Below are 22,493 nucleotides of genomic sequence, written 5' to 3'. Positions count from 1 at the left end.
TTTTCAAAAATACACAGGATTAGAACTATTTTGAGGGGCACTACAGAGATATCGTAAACCGTTAGAAATACAGGGTGGCTTAAATTACAAAAAAGTTGCGTTATTTAGGGATTAGTGTGTTAGTGTTAACACATCCAAAATATCTCCAATGGTTCCCGAGATATCTCGAAAAACTGAAAATCGAGATTTCTGTATAGGTAACTCTTTAGTTTTTTGAGATAACTTGACGAAATTCGGTTTATAGCCATTATCCAATATGAAGATACTAATGGTGTCTCCAGGTTTTTTGTGTGTTCCATTGTTTCAGAGACGCGATAGTAAAGTGATGATTTCACATAACAACTCTCCAATTTTGCGTACCTAGACTCGATATTTTTGTAGAGTATGATACATAGTTGAATTCGTAATTTTTTTCTTTATCGCCTCATAAGAAACACCAATATGGCGTCATAAGAAAAAAAATTGACTATCGCGTCTCTGAAACAATGGAAAACAGAAAGAATTTGACGACACGATTAGAATCTCTATATTGGATTATGACTACAAACCGAATTTCGTGTAGTTATCTCCAGAAACAAATGAATTATACAGAAAAAAATAAAATCTCGATTTTCAGTTCACACCAACACACTAATCTTTAAATAACGCAACTTTTTTGTGATTTAAGCCACCCTGTATGTCTAACGGTTTCCGATATCCTTGTAGTGCCCCTCTAAATAGTTATAACCCTGTATATCATATTATATATTTTTGAAGAGGAAAAGATGTGATTTCATTTGTTCCAGAAATTTTTAGGGTTTACTTTTAGAAAAACACAAGTTTATATCATAACTTCAAAACTAATTACAATAAAAAAGAAATGATAACACCCATGGATTCTACTGAAAAGAGTGCATCTAGAATTTTTTGTTTCAAGTTTATAGAAACATTAATAAAGAACTTCTCATTTCATTATATTTTAGCTCAAAGGGATTCTGAGATCTCCTCACAAGACAACAAATTTGGGACACCCTGTATACAACAAGGATAATACTTTTTCCTAAAGAACAAATATTTTGATTTATATAATTTCCTCTCATAATGCTTACTAATTCAGCAAAAGATCTTATTAGTCTTCAGTTCAGGTAATGCAACATTCTGAGATTTCAACTATTGTGGGAAAAGTATCATAATTACAAGATTTCTTTGCCCACCTTTATCACAACAGAATAGTTATTTATAATACAAGTGCAGAAGGCATTGATATTCTTCCACGAGTTCAAAATTCAAAAACGAGCCACGAATTGGCGAGTTTTTGAATGAACGAGTAGTAGAATGAGCCTTCTGTACGAGTATTATACATTATTTTCTCTGATTCATTGCACTTTTATTGAAATTAATGAAATATTTCCATAAATATCATTTAGGGATTTTTGCACTGAAAAATGTTGGTTGGCAAAACTGATTTCTTTAAGGCGAATTGACAGATAAAGCCGTGGCGGAAAGTTCGGAGTACCAACATATAATAATAAAATATAACCATGAAAACCGTGCTTTTCTGATATATTCTCGCACGATTTTGTTCTACAAGATGTGGAAGAATGAACGGAATAAGCACAGAATTAGAGAATTCACCTTTTAGGTTTACCAAACGAAAAATAAAAAGACATATTAATATTGTAAATATTGTATTTACTAGAAATTTACATTATATTTTGAATAAAATTATTACTCCAGATAAATTATAAGTTGAACGCATTTTTGGAGTAAAAATGAAAAATTTCATCATTTTGATTTGTGAGTTCCAATAGAAGTATGGGTACTACTCTGGAAATGTTTTCAACAAGTAATTTTCAAACAGAATGGTCATTCTCCATATTGAACCAGTAGTAATCAGCAAACAACAAACACGAGTCTTTTGGAAAAAATTCGAGCATAACCCATTGTTGCATTATTAACAAATACCTGAAGTATACAAATTTCCGAAGAGAGATTGAAAACTGTCATGCTCAAATTTTTTGAATGTACGATCATTTTAATATCATTATCAATTCACATCACATTTTACAGAGAATTCGCAATCCCAAATATCGAATTAAAAGTCCACAAAACAAACAAATATCCTATAAAAACAAAAAAAATTCAACAGTTAGTTGAAACTTCACACTTTCTTATCAACCGATCTAAATCAAATCATTATTCCATTGAACTTACTAAGTGTTTTGTTTCTTTTAAATTTATATATACATAAATATCATTAAATTAAAATGAACGTACATCGTCTGATGTTGAATTAGGAAGCAAATGCTCTAGGCAAAAACAATGTATGTATCCCTAACTTTGAGCAAGTCTTTTCACATCAAAACTGGAATCCTTCATTGGGTGTGTTCGTGTTTGGATCAAAAGTGTAGGTTGCATCACTGGCAGCAGGAACTAAGCCCGGGTCTTCCTCTGACTGAAATATCAATGAAAGTGGGATATCAAATTATTTGACAGTAAACATTGGAATAGATCATAGACTAATAAATATAGATAGAGGGAGTATACGAAATTTTTCCATGTCCCCAACATGGTTAGATTACGTCGTCGGATTGTGATGTATTTTCAAATCCACAATTGTACTATATCGTAATGAATGTATATTATATTGAATGAAATATATTTATTTGAGTGACTCCCAATTAAATATGCAAATTTGAATATTTGAAATCCGATATTTTTCCTAATTGTCAAATTTATAATAAGCAGAATATTTATTATTTTCTGTATCTACCTGCTGAAATCCAAAGTTTGGCAACTTTTGCTCTCCTAGTGTCATCGGTTGTTTCACGTCGTTTGGCGCGCTTGAAGTTTGTTTTCTGAATATCTGATTCTTTTAGGTATTTATTTCAATATACTTTGAGTTAATATGAAACGTTGATTCACTATGGGACATAAGAAGTGAGTTCTTTGTGGAGAAACTCTAATTTCCGCGCGCGCTTCATGTCAAATTTGATAGTTCATGTTGGAGACAAAATTTGCTTACTGAAAATGACATATGCTCCTTCTATCTGTGTTTATTACCCTGAGAAATAGGTAAGATGCATAGAATCCCTGGTGTGTGCACTGATTTTATTTTGTTTCAGACTTTTTGAGATATCCACCTGTTGCTTTGGTGAAATTTCCGAATTCCTGCTATCTGCCTGGCGCCGTTTAAAAATGAAATACTGATATTTAGACTTTACAAACTTTCACAATAAATTACAATTTAGTTCCTATCGAATTTTTAAGGAAATGAATGGAATATAATGACATAGCATAGAAGATTGCTGCGAGCATAGAATATAAAATATTGTTGTTCTATACTCAAAGGTCACGAGAGCCTAGTATCGAGAGAAATGTCAAATATAGACGATGTATGCGCCATCTGAAACAGACGCGATCTCTCAAATCAAATAGGTATAAATCTGAAAAATCTCCAGTTTTGTCGGAAAGTTTTACAGGTATAATGGTGGGTTTATTCACCATTCCTAAGAACTAAGACAAAACCTTAGAACTAAAAATTGAACGCTAACAAATCAATGAGGGCATTTATGCATTTTACCTAAAAACTAACACTAGCACTACAAAGTTGACCAACTTTGAACTAAGAATTAAGGGCTTAGGTAAAACATAGAAGTGCGAATAGAATTTCAATATTAACGAGTACCAGTTTCTATAATTTTATGTTCCGTTATTCGTGTTTTTCGATGATAAGTATTAGGTGTATCTGAAAAAATTAAATTTAATTTTTTCACAATCAATATCAATGTCTAACATCAAAGTATAGAACAAAAAGAAAGTAGTTCGAGCACGTGCGCATTCCTTAACAAACAACTAAGAGAGTGCATAAACGCCACTAAATTCTTAGGTTTAGTTCTTAGGAATGGTGCATAAACCCACCATAAGTAGACACAACAGGTTTTATATGCATCTAAACCTCATATAAATCGATGGTCTCTAGAGTAAAACATAGCTCACTTATTTTCGAACTGAAATGGCATAGAGGCCTCTCAATAGCCTGAAAGAAATTACAGTAGGAAATATATACTCACGTCTTCACTGAAATATCTTTCGATTATGTCGTATGCTAATTTGTAGATCTCAATGTTGTCATGATTCTGTAGTTGTTCAATGTTGTCTAAGCCGTGGCATTCTTCAATCAAAGAGCACAATCTTTCGATGATGTGTGAAGACATTTTCAGCATGTTGTTAATTCCATCTAGTACGACTTGTATGACTTGCGCATCTTTACATGTTAGAAGGTCGCAGAACGGAGAAACTACACCTTCATCTATCAGACGAGTAATCTGATCCCTGTTACCACCAATTGTTAGATTGCTAATAGCCCAAGCTGCCTCTTTCTTCGTTTGAAAATCGCCCTTTTGTAGGTTCATGATAATGAACGGAAGGAGTCCTATATGGAAATGGTCGCATCAATAAAAATTAATCAATTAAATCTGAATTTTACTGACTGACGAAGAAACTGCAACATCCAGAATGAGCTGTTTAAATTTTAATTTTTTTTTTGGTAAAACATAGTATAGCAAGGTGTAAATGATTGAATTTGGGGAAAAAATCGTTAAGGTTTTTTCATGTAAACAATTTTTGTTACTTAAATATTGTAGTCGTTTTTTGCAAGTTTTTTAAATTTTACAACAAACCAGCTTTTCGAGGAGATCCAAAGTCGATGTTTCGTTGTTGTTAAAATGCCTAGAACACGTGTACGCGGAATTTATCACCAGCTAAGTGAATTTGAAAGAGGTGGAATTATTGGTCTATGGGAGGAGGGGTTGTCATTTAGGGAAATCACTAACAGTACGAACAGAAATCCAACTACTGTCATGAGATGTTGTCAAGCGTGGTTTGGTAATGCCCGAAATCGAAGAAGAGTAAGCAACGGACGTCGAAGGGCACAAATGAAGTTCAATATCGAAGTCTAAGACTTATGGCCATTAGAGACAGATTTGCGACAACTCGATCTTTGGCTGATGAGTGGTTAGGAGAACAAGGCCATCCTGTGACTGTCCGAACGGTTTACCGCCGAATAAGGTCTTTTGGACTGCAGCATTATCGACCCCATCCTGTGTTACCTCTGACGGTTGAGCATCACCGGCAACGATTACAGTGGTGCAGAGAAGGTCAACATTGGAATGTGGAATTGCATCAGGTTTTTTATCTGATAAATCTTGATTCTCCTTGGGTGCACATTATGGCCGAAGAAGGATTAGACGACGTCGTGGAGAAAGACGTGAACCTCAGTTTGATGTTGAGCCTCATGTACACCTGACAGTAGGCGTTATGGTATGGGGTGCTATTGCACATGACATTAGGTCACCTTAGTGTTTATTCGAGGTAACATGACAGCACTGTGTTACCTTCAAGCAATAGTGGAGCCATATGTTTTCCCTTACCTTAACCGTCTCGAAAATCCAATATTTCAGCAAGATAATGCCCGACCTCATGTTGCCATAGTTAGTTTAAACTTTTTCGAAATGACTCATGTGAATCTTTTGCCATGGCAGCCCAGATCTGCCGATCTTTCGCCCATAGAGCATGTTTGGGACATTATGGATAGAAGGCTTGGAAATTTACCCCAGCCCTCACAGACTTTGGCGGCTCTGAGACATGAAGTACAGGTAGCTTGGGATAGTATGCCTCAAGAAGAAATAGACCATGTTATTGCATCAATGCCGAGACGTGTTGGGGAGTGTATAGATAATCGCGGTGGACATACACATCATTAACAAATTTATTTAGAAAAATTGTCAACCCTTTGTTTTTTCTCTCCAAATTCAATCATTTACTCCTTGCTATACTATCTTTGTTTTACAAAAAAAAATTAAATTTAGAAAGCTCCTTCTAGGTGTTGCATTTTTTTTGTAAGTTAATAAGTGTGTATTATAACTTCAAAACTAATTGCAATAAAAAACGAATTATTACACCAATATATTCTACATAAAAAATGCCTGTAGAATGTTTTTGTTTCGTGTTTATAGCACCACTAATGAAAAGAATAATTAATTAAGGGATTCCAATCTACAATCCATATTCTAGCAAGATTCTTTCCATTGAACTTTTCTGTAGTCTAATAAGATAAATTCACGTTCACGAAATTGTCTTTAATCTTAATTACTAAACTTTTCATATCAGAATTTACAATGAAAATATTTACATAAACATAACTGATCTCCTTTAGTTCAATAACCTTCTTTTTGATATATGTATATCATCCAATTTCAAGGTAATGAAATTTATTACGCAAAGGATAGTAACCAATTTGTTCATTAAAATTTGTATTACCCAAAAAAAAACGTTAAATTTGAAGGTTATGATGTGCTTTTCATTCAATTAAAATGGCTTGCAATGTACAAATTTGGAATATACTAAATTATAGAAGAGCATTAATTGTGTCTATACTTACCAGCATCAATGACTGCTTGTACCTGTCTCTGGTTACCAGCAGTAATATTAGATAAAAACCAAACTGCCTCTTTACATATCTTCTCTTTAGAATGTGTCAATAGGGCTGGGAAGTGAGATAAAGCATCACAGTTTAGAACTACCTGTGAACAAAAAATAAAATATAAATTATTTAGAAATCATGAAGTATTCATTATTGAAAGACAAATCCTTCCAATATTATTATGCTGCAATGTGTAATTCTGGATTAATATATATTTTCCTCACCTGTGTTTGTGCATCAGTGCCGGTAACGATATTTCCAACTGCTCGTAAAGCAGCTGTCTGTACTTTAACTTCTTTGTGACTCAATAAAGGTATTAATTTAGCTACCACACCACTGTCGAGAACCAGTTGAATTTGATCATTTCCCCCATCTGTGAGATAACTGAGAGCCCAAACTGTGTCTACCAAGATCTGAAAAAATTAAACATATAACATAGTTGCAACAAGGTGAAAAAATGCAAAATACACTCACATTACAATCAGTATGATGGATTAAAGCATTTAAAGCAGGAAGAATAGTTTCAATCGTTTTCTTAGGTGGTGGGGGATCTTTGTTCCTACATAAATTAACGATAACCCATGTAACGTTTCTAAGGAAGGATATGGGTATTTCAGGTTTAATGAATGATAATAGAGGTTCAACAACCCCTAAATCTATACAGTAATCTCTCAATAAAGGACCGTCACCAATTATGTTTCCTGCAAATAGAAATATATATTACTTGAAAAATTGATTCACCAAAACATAATAATTACCTAATGCCCATACCGCTTGTTCACAAACGTTTTGTTGGTTTGAATGTAATAGTTTAAGAAAAAGTGGAACTGCTCCTGCCTGCACAACTTGGTTTGTCTGCATAGAAGTTCCCGAAGCGATGTTTGTCAAAGCCCATGCAGCTTCAAATTGTAATGCTGGATTGTCATACCGAGATAGACATTTAACAAGTATTGGTAAGATTTGACTTGCTATTAATGCATCAATGGGCGGATTCTTATCAGAAGATAGCAATTTTCTAGCCGTTTGAACAGCTTGTAGTTGAGTATCTGGCTCGTTGTCGTTTTTTGCTTGGGCTACTAATAATACTAAATTAGTATTGGACAAGCTTTTATCAATCTCCTCTTCATCCGTTGAATCCGCAATGGGGACATTCCTTCGTTTTTGTAGTGTTTCCTCCCTTTTATTTTTCCTAAGTTCAACTGTAACTTCGTTTCTACGTCTTCGCATTTCCTATGAAACAAATTAATTAGGAAACTTGACATGAGGTAGGATGACCTCTAGCATTAGTTTTGTTGGATTACTACAGATTATGCCTGAACTAGTTTACTGAAATAAAGAACCGAGGAAAGTAAATTCACTCACATCTTGATCTTTTCCTTTGTTCTTAAAATGTTGGAGTCGACTTTTATAGCCTTGTTGAATAGTTGGGTCCGCCATTTTCTTGCTTTTGTCTTGTCAGATGGACTAATATGCGATTTACAAGTTTGCACTCTCTCAAGCGGTCAAATGTCAAGAAAGCCGGTAATAAGAAACCCGTTCTGTCTATTGTTAATACGACATGAAAACTCCCTATATCTAGGGACTTTTCATCAAGCGTTTTTGTGTGACATTACCTTTTTTACTTCAGGATCCATTCAATTTTTCATAAATCAAATTATTCAAATAATATTCAGTAGTTATATTCCGAGTATCTTGCCAAATATTCGAATATTTGATAATTTGGCAAGCATGAAAGGTATACGAAGGACTCCCGAAATAAATTTTACTCTCTATTTTAATTGCAGGACAAAATAATACTAACTGTAATTTAAATGAATGAAATCTCTATTACAATCATCCCAAATGTTTTCGATGGTTAAAATGTTACAAAATCTTTGATGTTTTATACGTATATATGAATAATACGTGTAAACGAAAAACTTTTCTTATAAGAAAAATACATGGGCAAATCTCGTTCGTTTAGAAATCATGATTAGTTCATAAGCATTTAATATTTTCGTAGGATTAGTTTGTATAAATAACCATTTTTTTACTTAGCTCTGTTATTTAATGTTAAGTCCATCCAACAATTCTTGATATGAGTCTGCTTAGTGTTGCCTAGGTAAAATGAAATTCTTTGACTTAACCAAAGCCAAGTAGGACTAGGCACTTTATTTTTAGAGAGTGCACTGCATAACAAGAAGTTAATGAAGAAACCTTCTAGATGTGACGTCATTTCATACTTGTGAATGGACTATATTTCCATATACATAAATAAAATGTTTCACTAAAAAACGCCTTAACATCCCTAACTCTCCCTCTGCGAACTCTCAATTCTTTGACAGCTCAGGAGTGAAGTTTGTCAAGCTGTCGAAAGAGTTCAATACGATTTAAGCCCGTCAGCTCCTGTTAAGAAATTCTAGTACGGCCTCGATTTAATTCGAAGTGGATGGTGCAGTTTAGGAAATACATATGAATTTCATTAGAATATGTCCAGTTTGAAACTTGGTAATTTGAAGTTCTATTTGTTCCATCACTTACTGCACTTCATTATGTTTTGGTTTTGTTCTCTGGTCCCACCCCCGTATTTTAAGTGCAAGCATCTATTTTAAAAATTATTATCACACGTGACATTTGTACTGCAATTATAGAATATCCAACGATAATGGTTCATTTTTAGAAATTGTTTTTCACTTGATTTAGTCTGGTATTTACATGTTGGTTTCAAGTTCTTTAACTAGAGGATATATGGTACCCTTTTATTTTTTTTGTTTACATTCTGCTTGATATATTAATGTATTTTTTTCAATACTTTCTATAATTTTTTTTGTGTTGTAGAGTAGAAGCATGAGTGATTGCTATCTTTAATTAGTCGTGTTTGTGGTCATGTTGGAAACCAGGTCTGTTCGTGGAATGCCAGAGCCTTCTTGGCAATCTAAAAGTAATTTCGGGACTAGAGTACCATCTCATCAAATGGCTGTTCCAAATGTTCGACATGGTATGTTATTTAATATATAGTGTTATAAGTAGTAATACAACTTTATATACATCTTCCATGAACAGCTCTACCTGCGTCCTGAACTAGCTTTGCACTTATTTAGCTTTGAATACAGATTGTGTTCTTTTCTTTTTCATTTGGTTTTTGTTTTCAGTTGCTTTTTTATATCTATTATTCCAAATAATAACAATAAATCTTGAACACATTTGGGGAAAGTAACTCCCCTCAGAACTAGCCACAGTGCATTTTTTGGAATAGCTCGAATCTAAATTCAGCTAAAAAAGTCTTATGTTTTTCTTTAAAAGTGTGAGAGACAGATACTTGAAAGTCAATGCAAGACTGATTGGTGTAATTTTATTATATTGATCACCCTACTGGAAGTATGATAATTCAAATATGAATATAGAAAGAGAATTTAACTCAAAAATAATAATTTCTGAAAAATTATATAATATAGTACTTATCAATTATAAGACAAACTAGTGTGTGCAATTTAGAGTTTTGCTATCTAGTGGAAGAATAAGATCATCTTTCATCATAAACTCCTCTTCAAAATTTGAATTTTAGATATTTGTATTGCCTTAATTTCTTCGTGTGATGCTTAATTCATTTTTTAAAATGATTTAATATGTTAACAATGTACTCATTTACTTTGCAACCTATATACTATAATATAGCAGAATTTCATCAGTAAAGTTAGTTGAAAATTATCTTCAGATAAGCTGAAGCTAAATGTATTAAATTTTATACTTTAGGTTTACTGTTATTGTTTATTTTTATGTTTATTTTCATGTGATTATCTCCATGCTTTTCAGTTGATTTATAGAGGGTAGAGATAAGGAGAATTATCTCTTATGGTAGAAAATTGAGAAGGTGTCCATAGAACTGACCTAAATTGGTGGCGCTAGTGTAGCTAGAGGGTAACCATCCTAAGAAGGCGAACACACTTTCATTCTTGTTTACTTCTATCAGTTATTTTTGACGTTTCTTCTGAAATTCACCCTCCAGCCACACTAGCACCACTAATTTATGTCAGTTCAATGGATACTCTTGAAATGAGATGATTTTTCTCCTTCCATCTACTTCCATTAGATGCTTGTTTCAAAGCAGCAAACCTTTAAGTCATTTTTTTGAGTTTATGTGATTATTATCACATTTTCTATATTGATACTGTTACAAAAGCAACAAAATATCAAATGAAATTATAAAAAGCATTAATACTGTTACAAAAGCAACAAAATAGTAAATGAAATTATAAAAAAATTACTAAGTACATAACTGTTCTAGATATTATCAATTTCTGTACGTGTACATATTATTAGTATATAATTTTTTTTTTTTTAGTATTATGTTATACTCTTTCATATCTTATCTAGTCATCAAATATAATTAGTTGAATTACATCACACTTTTTTTGTGAATGGTAGGTTCATCTACTACCTCAGGTTAATGTCGTTGTCTCAATTTCTTTTATAGGAAAAACAGGTCAGGATGACGTCTGTTATGTTATCGCAAAATACGATTATGCAGCACAAGGCCCACAAGAACTGGATCTTAGGAAAAACGAAAGGTACTTCCTTTTGGATGATTCCAAACACTGGTGGAAAGTTCAGAATTCAAGAAGTCAAGCTGGATATGTTCCTAGCAACTATGTCAAAAAAGAAAAACCATCATTGTTCGACAGCATCAAAAAAAAGGTGAAGATTAATTTTGTAATAATTCAGTTAGTTTGTTCTCATGTTGAATTTTGGTTTTTTTGATCTATACAAAAATGTTCTTGTTATATTGGACCCCAAAAAAAATTGTAATTCCTTGAACTTAGCATTTACAATAACTTTTGTCCTTAGGTAAAAAAGGGTTCTGGATCCAAAACGCTTCCTTCAAATAATTCCCCGTCTAGAACAGTTGACTCTCCCAATATGGCCAGGAGGCAAGCTGCCGACCCTTCAGAAGCAATTGGAGTTGCTGTAGTTAAATATAATTATCAAGCACAGCAAGCTGATGAACTGTCTCTATCGAAAGGATCACGAGTATTGATTTTAGAAAAGAGTAATGATGGTGAGTTTGATTAAACATGTTTTGTCATAAAGCTGCGTTTTTCCAAATGTCTGTAATTTTCACAATTTGAGCAAGAGTGGTATATCTCCTTGGTTACTGAAAGCGGTTACTATTTCCGCAAACTTCTATTCTCTACTTTTACTCTGATGAAGTTCGGTAACCACTACCACTCGTCTTAACATGTGTCATTTTAATTTTCAGATTATTGTTTATGAACATTTTACATGGCGTCTAACAATCAAGACTTTAATTATGAAACAAATACTTTTCACAGCACTTAAGAATTTTAAGTTGTTCATAAATTACCAGATATTAACCATTTATAACCTCCAAACATCTGTCAAGGCAAAATTTTGTTGACAAATGACAAGTGACAAGCTGTCTGTATATACGAAACAGTTTACTTTAAATTCTCAGCGATATAAGGACACCGTCCTTTTATCAAAGCAGTATTTAAATATTTTATTGATGATACTTGAAGAATTTTCATTATTTTCAATGATTTATGAACAAACCGGATATTCATTTATACTTTCACGTAGGATGGTGGCGAGGTCAGAGTGGAAACCAAGTGGGTTGGTTCCCTTCGAATTACACCCAAGAAGAAGGAGATGCCGATGACACTTTTCATACTTACGCTATGGCAGAAAATGTGTTGGACATTGTGGTGGCGCTGTATTCGTTTTCATCCACTAATGACCAAGAATTATCCTTTGAAAAGGGGGACAGACTAGAAATAATAGATCGACCTCCGAGTGATCCTGAATGGTAATATTTACAATTATTACATTTCATTTGTATAGGGTGTTTTTTTTTCGATGTATATAACTTTAAGTTGGCATTACTGTTCAAGATGGCGACCGATTTAACAGCTGTCTAGTGATTTATTCTCAGTTTGGTTTGGCAATTCATCATGAATAGACTCACGCCTGAACAACGCTTGCAAATAGTGCAATTTTATTTAGACAATAATGGTTCTGTGCGGAATACGTATCGCGCACTACGTCCATTTTATTTTGTTTAGCGATGAAGCGCACTTCTGGTTGAATGGCTACGTCAACAAACAAAACTGCCGCATTTGGAGTGAAGCTAATCCTCAAGTGTATGTCGAAACACCGTTACATCCAGAAAAACTGACTGTTTTGTGCGTTTTATGGACTGGTGGAATCATTGGTCCGTACTTCTTCAAAAACGATGATGGCCAGAACGTTACAGTCAATGGTGATCGATATAGAGCCATAATTACTAACTTTTTCATTCCTGAATTGAACAACCATGATGTCCAGGAGCTGTGGTTCCAACAAGACGGCGCAACATGTCACACAGCTCGTGCCACAATCGATTTATTGAAAGAAACGTTTGGTGACCACCTAATTTCACGTTTTGGACCTGTGAATTGGCCTCCAAGATCTTGTGTTTTAACACCGCTAGACTTCTTTCTGTGGGGCTATGTAAAGTCATTGGTCTATGCGGATAAGCCACAAACCCTTGACCATTTGGAAGAAAATATTCGCCGTGTTATTGCCGATACACGGCCACAAATGTTGGAAAAAGTCATCGAAAATTGGACGTCCAGATTGGACTACATCCGAGCCAGCCGTGGCGGTCATACGCCAGAAATCATATTTAAAATGTAATGCCACAAGATTATCTTGCGGATAAATAAAATTCATGTCAATCGAATAATCCATCGTTGTTTTATTGCAATTTAAAGTTCTATAGCTCTAAAAAAAAACACCCTTTATATTTCATACTATACGCTGTAGGTACAAGGCGCGGAACTCTCAAGGTCAGATTGGCCTGGTGCCTAGGAACTACCTGCAGGAATTGTCCGAATATTTAACGCAGCCCTATCAAGAAAGGAATAAGCAAGATAGGATAGACATAATGGAAAGGTCACAGCAACAGATGGTAGACAAGCCTCATCTCATCGATAGGCCTTGGTATTATGGACCGATAACCAGAAACGATTGTGATAACTTATTGAATAGACGCGGACACGATGGAGATTTCCTAATTAGAGACAGTGAAACTAATGTGAGTATTATATTCTTCCGATCCAAGTAGTTATAAGTCTTTTGAGTGTTACTTTCGAAATTTTGGAAGGGTTAATTCTATTTAGGATTGAACCATATGAAGGTGCTTTGCAGAATAATCGGGAGATTTTAGAAAAAATAGAAATTGTTCCGATTAGGTTTTTAGTTTTACTACTTTCATTTAAAGCAGGTTTCAATAAGTTGAAAATTTATTGCTTAGAGTTATAATAACAAGTAACAGGCCAATTGAAAAGTCCCCAGTCTACCATAGTAAAACACATTTTTTTTGGAAAATTCGGTTTTATTATTCAACATGGTTGCCTTCGAGGGCGATACAGCGATTATAGCGATCTTCCAACTTTTTGATACCATTTTTGTAGTACGATTTGTCTATCGTTTCAAAATAGGCCTCAGTTTCGACGATTACTCCTTCATTGGCGCTAAATTTCTTTCCAGCAAGCATTCTTTTGAGGTCTGAGAACAGAAAACAGTCGCTGGGGGCCAGATCTGGCGAATACGGTGGATGCAGAAGCAATTCCAAGCCCAATTCATGCAATTTTGCCTTTGTTTTCATTGATTTGTGACACGGCGCATTGTCTTGATGAAACAGCACCTTTTTTTTCTTCAAATAGGGCCGTTTTTTTAAAGATTTCATCCTTTAAACGATCCAATAACGCTATATAATAAATGCTGTTGATGGTCTGGCCCTTTTGGAGGTAATCAATGAATATTATATCTTACGCATCCCAAAATACTGATACCATAACCTTGCCAGCTGACTGTTGTCTTTTTCCTCGCTTTGGAATCGGTTCATCGTGTTCAGTCCACTCAACTGACTGTTGATTGGACTCCGGAGTGAAATGATGGAACCAAGTTTCATCCATTGTCACATATCGACGCAAAAATTCAGCTCAATCGCACTTGACAGCTTCAAACACTGCTCAGAATCATTAACAAGTTGTTGCTTTTGATCGATTGTGAGCTCGCGCGGTACCCATTTTGCACACAGCTTTCTTATGTACAAATAATCGTGAATGATATGAAGTACACGTTCAGATGATATCTTCACAATGTCTGCTCTCTCGATCAACTTTACTTTACGGTCATTCAAAATTATTTTGTGAACTTTTCTGATTTTTTCGTCGGTGACAGCCTCTTTTGGGCGTCCACTGCGTTCGCCGTCTTCGGTGCTCATTTCACCACGTTTAAACTTAGCATACCAATCAATGACGGTTGATTTAACTGGTGCAGACCCCGGAAACTCTTCATCAAGCCAAGATTTTGCTCCAACTGTATTTTTTCCCTTCAAAAAGCAATATTTTATCAGCAAACGAAATTCTTTTTTTTTTCCATCTTTTTTCAAATAACAAAAGTAGCTGCACTCACAACGCAATATCTCACAAACTAATGGTCGGACTGCTGTCAAATGTTGACCAGTATTGTTTGGTTGGTACTAACTAAAAATCATATGGATTTAATACTAGCACCGCCATCTGGGCATCAGACCGGGGACTTTTCAATTGGCCTAATATCTACCCTTAGTTTCGTCCATTTACCAATGAATCACCTTATATTTGAAATTTACTATTTTACAATAAATCAAATGTAAAATTTGCAACACTTTTTGTGATTTTCTGAAATCTTCCATTTCCGTATATTTCCACAGCTTGGAGATTATTCAGTTTCTCTCAAAGCACCAGGACGCAACAAGCACTTCAGGGTGCACGTGGAAGGAGCTCTCTATTGCATAGGACAACGAAAATTTCACACGCTAGATCAATTAGTAGATCACTACCAGAGGGCCCCCATTTATACCAACAAACAGGGTGAAAAACTATACCTTGTACGTCCACTCCCTAAACCTGCCAATGGATAACCTTATTGAATGAAGTTACATAGTCTAAGTAAAACAATATTTGTGTGAGTGTTGTATAATTTTTTTTTGCAGTAGCCCATAATGATAAACTATGACTTTCTTAAAATTAATTCGATTATCTGGTCATAATAATTGTGAATATGTTTATTTTATTTGATTATTTAAGTTATTAATGATGAATGTAGAGAATGCTGTACTTTGAAGCTACATTTTCTGAATAATTGTGAGTTTCGAAGATGAAATAATTGAGGAACTAACCCTTAATTGAAGTCTGATGTGTTGAATATTTTTATTTCACGTAATAAATCTAGTGAAAATGAGACGGTATTTATTTATAAAAGAACACTTGGTTTTTCAGTTCAGGTGCTGTTTTATTATGGTAAGTTTTTTGACTAAATTCTTGATTTTGACTTTAAACTTGGGCGACTTCCAATTCGTAGTGGCTTCAAGGTACTCGAAATTTCTGATTTAACTAAATGAATTGTTATTGTCAGGGCTTATATTGATACATCACATATTGCCTAATATGAAGATTCCCATTTTTTAAAGAAGTTTTTGTATCCAAGCTATATCTACTATAACACAGATTATAAGAAATGTTTTTGCAAAAAGAGGCTTACTAAGAAAATTACAAAAATAAGAAATGTCTTCGGAATTAATGATAGGATATGATAGTTTTTTCATAGTGTTGAAAGGAATGAAACTCAGCAGATGATATTAACCGTTATTTACTTTTCTTGAAGAAGTGAGTTCTCAGTTTTTTGACGGAACTAATTGAGAATTTACTTATAACCTCAAATTTGTAGGAATTATTCAGGAGTTTTTTTCAATTGAAGGCATACTAAGGGAACCTGAACTCAAACTTACTAAGGGTATGGTCCGTATATCGCCGAGAATTTCAGAGCGGTTACTAGTGGTTTTCAATGTTTCAGGTAACCTGCTACGTATTTACGGACCGCTTGACATTTGTCAATGGTCAACAAAATTTTTTTTGGAGGTTATAAATGGTTGATCTCTTTAAATTTGTAAATAACTAATAGTTATTAATGGCTCTGAAGGGTATTTGTTTCATAATAAAAATTATAAAGTTTTTGAGTGTTAGTTGTCATGAAAAATATTCATAAACAATAATCTGAAAATTAAAATGACAACTGCTAACCGGAGTGGGCGTGGTTACCGAACCTAACCAGAATAAAAGTACGGTTGCTCTGATGACAGATATCTCACCGAAGTTTGAGGAAATAGTCACCGGTTTTTGGGGAATTTGACATATACGGACCACCAACTTACTAAATATAGTAACCAAGGTGGTATAGGGACCATACCCTAAAAAAAGTTGAACTGGTTATTTGAAATTGGAAACGAACGAGGAATGTTTGAGTCATCTCATTCCAGTTTTAGTAATAGTATCAATTGTTTTTGCATCTCTGTTGGAGATTTGCAAATAGGCCATATCATGAAACGTACAATTATTTCGCACCTTTGATGTATTATCGAATGAGTTATGAGAGAAGGACTGTGAAGAACTTATTATAGGAGTTTTTTACGATTTGTAAAGGAAAGGGAAGAGGCATAAAGAACACGTTGAATTAGTGCTGTTCTGTGCTAACCTAACTTACAGATTTCATCTAAGAGGACTAACTTATTGAAGTGTGCACCAAAAATTCCTTCTATTTTGGAGATTTTTGCCAATATAATACATGAGGAAATTATTTATTAAAAAGCATTCGGCCATATAATGTTAATTTGTATATATGAATATCTATCTGCGGAAATCTGTAAATTAAAGAAAGCATTAAAATATTTTTGACATAATTTTTAGAACAAGAAATTATAAAATACTCATTCTATATATTTACCAGTATCTTAAGATTATCTATCAGTTTTAAATTTTGATAGCTATAGAAGAATATAGTGATACAGTTAACCTAATATATAAGCTTGATTCCTGAAGCTTGTTGGCTGAATTTGTCCTTTAATTTAAAAACTGTGTATTATATACATGAATGAGCTGTATGTGGATATTTCTCAATATACTTAAATTATAAGTTCGATTGTATAATTTTGAAAAACCTTTCCTATATATCTCATTATATTTCTAATGGTTCAATATCCTTATTTCTCACTAAGAAGGATCTTATGTTATAAGGAGTTAAATTAAGTTTTTGTGAAATTTTTCGTTTGAAAAAATTGAATTCTTCATATACCTTCGTACCTCCTCCTCCTCTGGGGCATTGTCGGTACTGGTAGGGGAGTGTGTAGTTACTATGTGCTTGGCCCGAGAGAGGGCGTTATGGGCTTCGCATCACTCAGCACTATCTAATTCGGTATCGCAGGTAGAGAATTCTTGTTCGGTATGGAAAAATTAATGCATGATTGTCTTAGACCTGATTTATTGATGATTGATTAAAAAATAATGAATTTTTATTTGAAGAAATATCTATATAGGAACAAAGTTTATGAATATACATTAAGCATTTTTTCTGTGTTATATTTGACAAAGGTTCAAACAGAAACTAATCAGCTGCCTCATTATCCACAGTATCTTGTCGAAAGTCTTCTACATCAGCTTGGCTATCAGCATGTAGCATTTTTCCTTTAACAGTTGGCTGAGTGTGCAAAAAAAAAATTAATTGAATAGATTTTTTTGGTTTAGAATGCTTGAGAAAGGAGTACAATACACAGTATGTAGAAGTTGTTGTCTTTACCTTTGGATGCATAAGCACGAATGGGAGTTCAGCTACTAGTTCTCCACCCAAAGCTCCCAAGTAGAGCTTCACTTTCACCGCGTAAGAAACAATAATGCCAAAAGCATCACGAGCATCTGGTGACGCCAGCCTGAAAATCATACATTATTTAACAATTTTTCAAAGAAGGGAAATATTGTGTTAACTATATAAAAGAACTCAAACTACTTTGGGTGAATACAACTTCTGTTAACACCAAAATAAAATGGTGCATCCCTGAACTTAAAACTTAAGTACCTACAATGTTGTAGATGCCAGGTTTGTCTCTTGGTGTTTCAGGTGACCATCTAAAGCAATTCCTCTTCGACCTTTATTCGACGTCAAAGTTGGTGTCAAGTAAATAATTTTCTGGAGACTTGATCCAGGTTGAATTGGACAGCCTTCTCTGTAAAACAAATTAATTTTTCATTAGGTTCATGCACGATTATTGAGTGATGAAGTGTTGTTATACTGAAGGCTTTCAAGATAGGATTGTTCAACATATTTAGGAAATTCCAGGCTTTTTTCAGCTGTGGTCTACTTTAGTTAAAGTGTTGAGTTACAATCTACGACCTAGAAACTTGAAAAGACCAGAATTTCCAAATTCTAATGATGAATCATTGGTTCACAGAGGACTTACTGTGTTTCAGCAAAAGCAACTGTGGTTCTATATTGTCCATTTTGGAATAAAACAACATCCACACCTTGCTGGACCATTGTCTTCATTTTCTTCACAACTTTATTACTGTTATTGCGAATGCAGATATTTACCGCAATTTGCTCCCCATGATGGTATAGCTATAAACGAAAGAAAAATGTACTCATTGATGTTAACTAAACACTAAGTGCTAAATGTTGTCTTGCACAATGAAATCATTGGGAATTTAGCACTAATTTGAATTTTATTTTTACCTGCTTATCCAGGGTGACTTCTAGCTCAAGTTCCCCAGGACTCAACATGAAATCTTTTCTAACAACCGTGCAAGGTTGGCGCCCCTGTTTAGATGGCGCATATTGAATTTTTCGGATACCCATTGATACTGTGCTTCTCTTGTGTGGACGATCTGTTTCATTTTCACCCACGAATATCTTGATATAATAGTGTACTCCACAAGGTTGTCCTTCATCTTCAGGGCCTGGAATAATATTTCTAAAACCTTATATGCACAGGACAATGGGCAACAAAGCTCCAAGAAGAAGAAGAAGAAGAAGAAACTCTAAGTGCGAGTATAGAGGACAGTTGTACCAACAGTAATTTAGACAATCCCTCCAAGGGAGCTTTTGAAATGATCAACTCCTGAGCTTGCTTGATAGAAGTGGATACCGAAACAATAATTTGAAGTGCTTCTTTGAGTGAAATTCTTATTTTCAGCACCTACCTGGTTGTAAGGTGATAGATGCTGGAGCACTTGGTGGTATGGTAAATGTGAAAGGATAAGCCTCAGACCCTAATTTTCTGATCAGACGTTCTTGTAGCTTGCTGGTCTCTTGTTTCTCAGGTGGAGGATATAGCTGACGCGAATCAAGAAAGAGATCCTTCTGGAAATTGAGTCCCATGACCTCATCCTCTTCTCTGCCATATCTGAAGCTGCAAACAATTTGGCCGAAGATTTTCCTGTCCTTGTACTCGTTGTCGACCAAAAATACACCCTCTGAAAGGAGTTTATGAATGAAGATGTTTTTCTTTTGGAAAAAATCAGTCGAAACTGGTTTTACTTAGTGAAAATTATGTATAGGGTGTTTTTTTCGAAGTATATAACTTTAAGTTGGCATTATTGTTCAAGATGGAGACCGATTTAACAGGCAATTCACCATGAATAGACTTACGCCTGAACAACGCTTGAAAATAGTGCAATTTCATTTCGAAAATAATGGTTCTGTGCGGAATACGTATCGCGCACTACGTCCATTTTATTTTGTTTAGCGATGAAGCGCACTTCTGGTTGAATGGCTACGTCAACAAACGAAACTGCCGCATTTGGAGTGAAGCTAATCCTCAAGTGTATGTCGAAACACCGTTACATCCAGAAAAACTAACTGTTTGGTGCGCTTTATAGGCTGGTGGAATCATTGGTCCGTACTTCTTCAAAAACGATGATGGCCAGAACGTTACAGTCAATGGTGATCAATATAGAGCCATGATTACTAACTTTTCATGATGTCCAGGAGCTGTGGTTCCAACAAGACGGCGCAACATGTCAAGCAGCTCGTGCCACAATCGATTTATTGAAAGACACGTTTGGTGACCGCCTAATTTCACGTTTTGGACCTGTGAATTGGCCTCCAAGATCTTGTGATTTAACACCGCTAGACTACTTTCTGTGGGGCTATGTAAAGTCATCGGTCTATACGGATAAGCCACAAACCCTTGACCATTTGGAAGATAATATTCGTCGTGTTATTGCCGATATACGGCCACAAATGTTGGAAAAAGTCATCGAAAATTGAACGTCCAGATTGGACTACATCCGAGCCAGACGTGGCGGTCATATGCCAGAAAACATATTTAAAATGTAATGCCACAAGATTATCTTGCGGATAAATAAAATTCATGTCAATGAAATAATCCATCTTTGTTTTATTGCAATTTAAAGTTCTATATAGCTCTAAAAAAACACCCTTTATATGATTTTGGCACCGTAGTCGCTTTTCAAATCACAGGTATGGATACAGAGGTTCATAAAATTTCAATAAGAATTGCTATGATTGAATTTCGAAATATTATCATATAGACAATATAAGTTAAAACAGTGTTTGTGAAAAGCGTTGAAAAACATTATGCAGAGTTAGCTATGGTGTTACAATCTTTTATTAAAAAGGCATTTATTTTGAATTACACTATCCAAACTACGTATTCAAATGAATAAAAAAATTGACATTTACAATTTACGTGACTCACCTATTGGTTCGATGCCAGAAATATGATCGACGAAATCTCTTTTACCCAAATAAATTGTAATTTTTCCATTTGGGGCCTGTTTTTTGAAAACTCGAAAATTGAAGACCATCTCGTCACTTTTACCCGAAGTTTCACTAACAGACTAAGTCGATATATCGGAAAAATGAGTTTTATATGTCGAACAGTAGGGCTTCCTAATCTTGTTAGGTCCTTAGATGTCTTTGCACTCCTACGTGTCAATTACGAGGGTGTACTTGAGATAATTGGATTGGGGAAGGACATTCAGGACGTTTGTTCTTAGCTGACTACTAATAGGAGTTTAAAATTCCAGTAAAAGAAGGTTTTATTTTGTCTGAGTAACGAGCGAATATTAGCATTTACTAATTCAATTATCGTCTTTTTTGGTGTTGTTTGTTTTGTTACACAATAAGACTCCCATTCAGGAAAACTTTTATGATTTGTTTATTCGGTAGACATGGAATGAACTGCTAGTCATACACATCGTTATAAAGAATTTGGGTTTAGCAATTAAAACCACAATTTTCAAAAATGTTGCATTAAATTCAAATTATCCTTAAGTGTACAAAGGAAATATCCAATTGATATACAGGGTTATTCAATAATGCTCGATCGGTCGATAACTCTTGTATATTTTGTAACGGGTGTTTTTTTCGAGGTATATAACTTTAAGGTGGCATTACTGTTCAAGATGGTCACCGATTTAACAGCTGTCATGTGATTTTTTCTCAGTTTGGTTTGGCAATTCATCATGAATAGACTCACGCTTGAACAACGCTTGCAAAGAGTGCAATTTTATTTCGAAAATAATGGTTCTGTGCGGAATACGTATCTCGCACTATACGTCCATTTTATTTTGATGAAGCGCACTTCTGGTTGAATGACTACGTCAACAAACAAAACTGCGGCATTTGGAGTGAAGCTAATCCTCAAGTGTATGTCGAAAAACCGTTACATCCAGAAAAACTGACTGTTTGGTGCGCTTTATGGGCTGGTGGAATCATTGGTCCGTACTTCTTCAAAAACGATGATGGCCAGAACGTTACAGTCAATGGTGATCCGTATAGAGCCATGATTACTAACTTTTTCATACCTGAATTGAACAACCATGATGTCCAGGAGCTGTGGTTCCAACAAGACGGCGCAACATGTCACACAGCTCGTGCCACAATCGATTTATTGATAGACACGTTTGATGAACGCCTAATTTTACATTTTGGACCTGTGAATTGGCCTCCAAGATCTTGTGATTTAACACCGCTGGACTACTTTCTGTGGGGCTATGTAAAGTCATTGGTCTATGCGGATAAGCCACAAACGCTTGACCATTTGGAAGACAACATTCGCCGAGTTATTGCCGATATACGGCCACAAATGTTGGAAAAAGTCACCGAAAATTGGACGTCCAGATTGGAGTACATCCGAGCCAGCCGTGGCGGT

At 34.7% G+C, this 22,493-nt stretch overlaps 3 protein-coding genes across 6 annotated transcripts; 1 reads left to right on the top strand and 2 right to left on the bottom strand.

The window, feature by feature from the left end:
* Positions 1 to 1,650: 1,650 nt before the first annotated feature.
* On the bottom strand, positions 1,651 to 7,987 carry LOC123679136 (importin subunit alpha-3). The gene is made up of 7 exons (XM_045616539.1): positions 7,826 to 7,987; positions 7,222 to 7,693; positions 6,938 to 7,164; positions 6,688 to 6,876; positions 6,422 to 6,563; positions 4,053 to 4,414; positions 1,651 to 2,434 (listed from the first exon to the last, which is right to left on the bottom strand). Exons 1-7 carry the CDS (start codon positions 7,898 to 7,900, stop codon positions 2,339 to 2,341), a joined length of 1,563 nt encoding a protein of 520 aa, XP_045472495.1. The 5' UTR covers positions 7,901 to 7,987; the 3' UTR covers positions 1,651 to 2,338.
* Positions 7,988 to 8,782: 795 nt separating this feature from the next.
* On the top strand, positions 8,783 to 16,007 carry LOC123679137 (cytoplasmic protein NCK1). 4 transcript variants are annotated; one of them, XM_045616540.1, is made up of 7 exons: positions 8,790 to 8,950; positions 9,281 to 9,440; positions 10,917 to 11,137; positions 11,288 to 11,498; positions 12,041 to 12,266; positions 13,265 to 13,535; positions 15,201 to 16,007. In XM_045616540.1, exons 2-7 carry the CDS (start codon positions 9,329 to 9,331, stop codon positions 15,408 to 15,410), a joined length of 1,251 nt encoding a protein of 416 aa, XP_045472496.1. In that variant the 5' UTR covers positions 8,790 to 8,950; positions 9,281 to 9,328; the 3' UTR covers positions 15,411 to 16,007. The 4 variants fall into 4 exon arrangements, with proteins under 4 accessions (XP_045472498.1, XP_045472496.1, XP_045472497.1 ...); XM_045616541.1 differs by having other exon boundaries at positions 8,795 to 8,950; positions 9,286 to 9,440; XM_045616542.1 differs by lacking the exon at positions 9,281 to 9,440 and having other exon boundaries at positions 8,783 to 8,950.
* A 1,779-nt stretch (positions 16,008 to 17,786) lies between these two features.
* Positions 17,787 to 21,329, bottom strand: LOC123679135 (arrestin homolog). The gene is made up of 7 exons (XM_045616538.1): positions 21,036 to 21,329; positions 19,516 to 19,788; positions 19,049 to 19,272; positions 18,777 to 18,934; positions 18,399 to 18,542; positions 18,119 to 18,248; positions 17,787 to 18,019 (listed from the first exon to the last, which is right to left on the bottom strand). The coding sequence occupies exons 1-7, from the start codon at positions 21,142 to 21,144 to the stop codon at positions 17,927 to 17,929; spliced, it is 1,131 nt and encodes a 376-aa protein (XP_045472494.1). The 5' UTR covers positions 21,145 to 21,329; the 3' UTR covers positions 17,787 to 17,926.
* Between the last annotated feature and the right edge of the window lie 1,164 nt (positions 21,330 to 22,493).

The sequence above is a fragment of the Harmonia axyridis genome, chromosome 4 (assembly GCF_914767665.1).
Source record: "Harmonia axyridis chromosome 4, icHarAxyr1.1, whole genome shotgun sequence".
Lineage (NCBI taxonomy): Eukaryota > Metazoa > Arthropoda > Insecta > Coleoptera > Coccinellidae > Harmonia > Harmonia axyridis.
The sequence above is the reverse complement of the archived record's forward strand: the minus strand, read 5'-3'. Positions and strand labels throughout refer to the sequence as shown.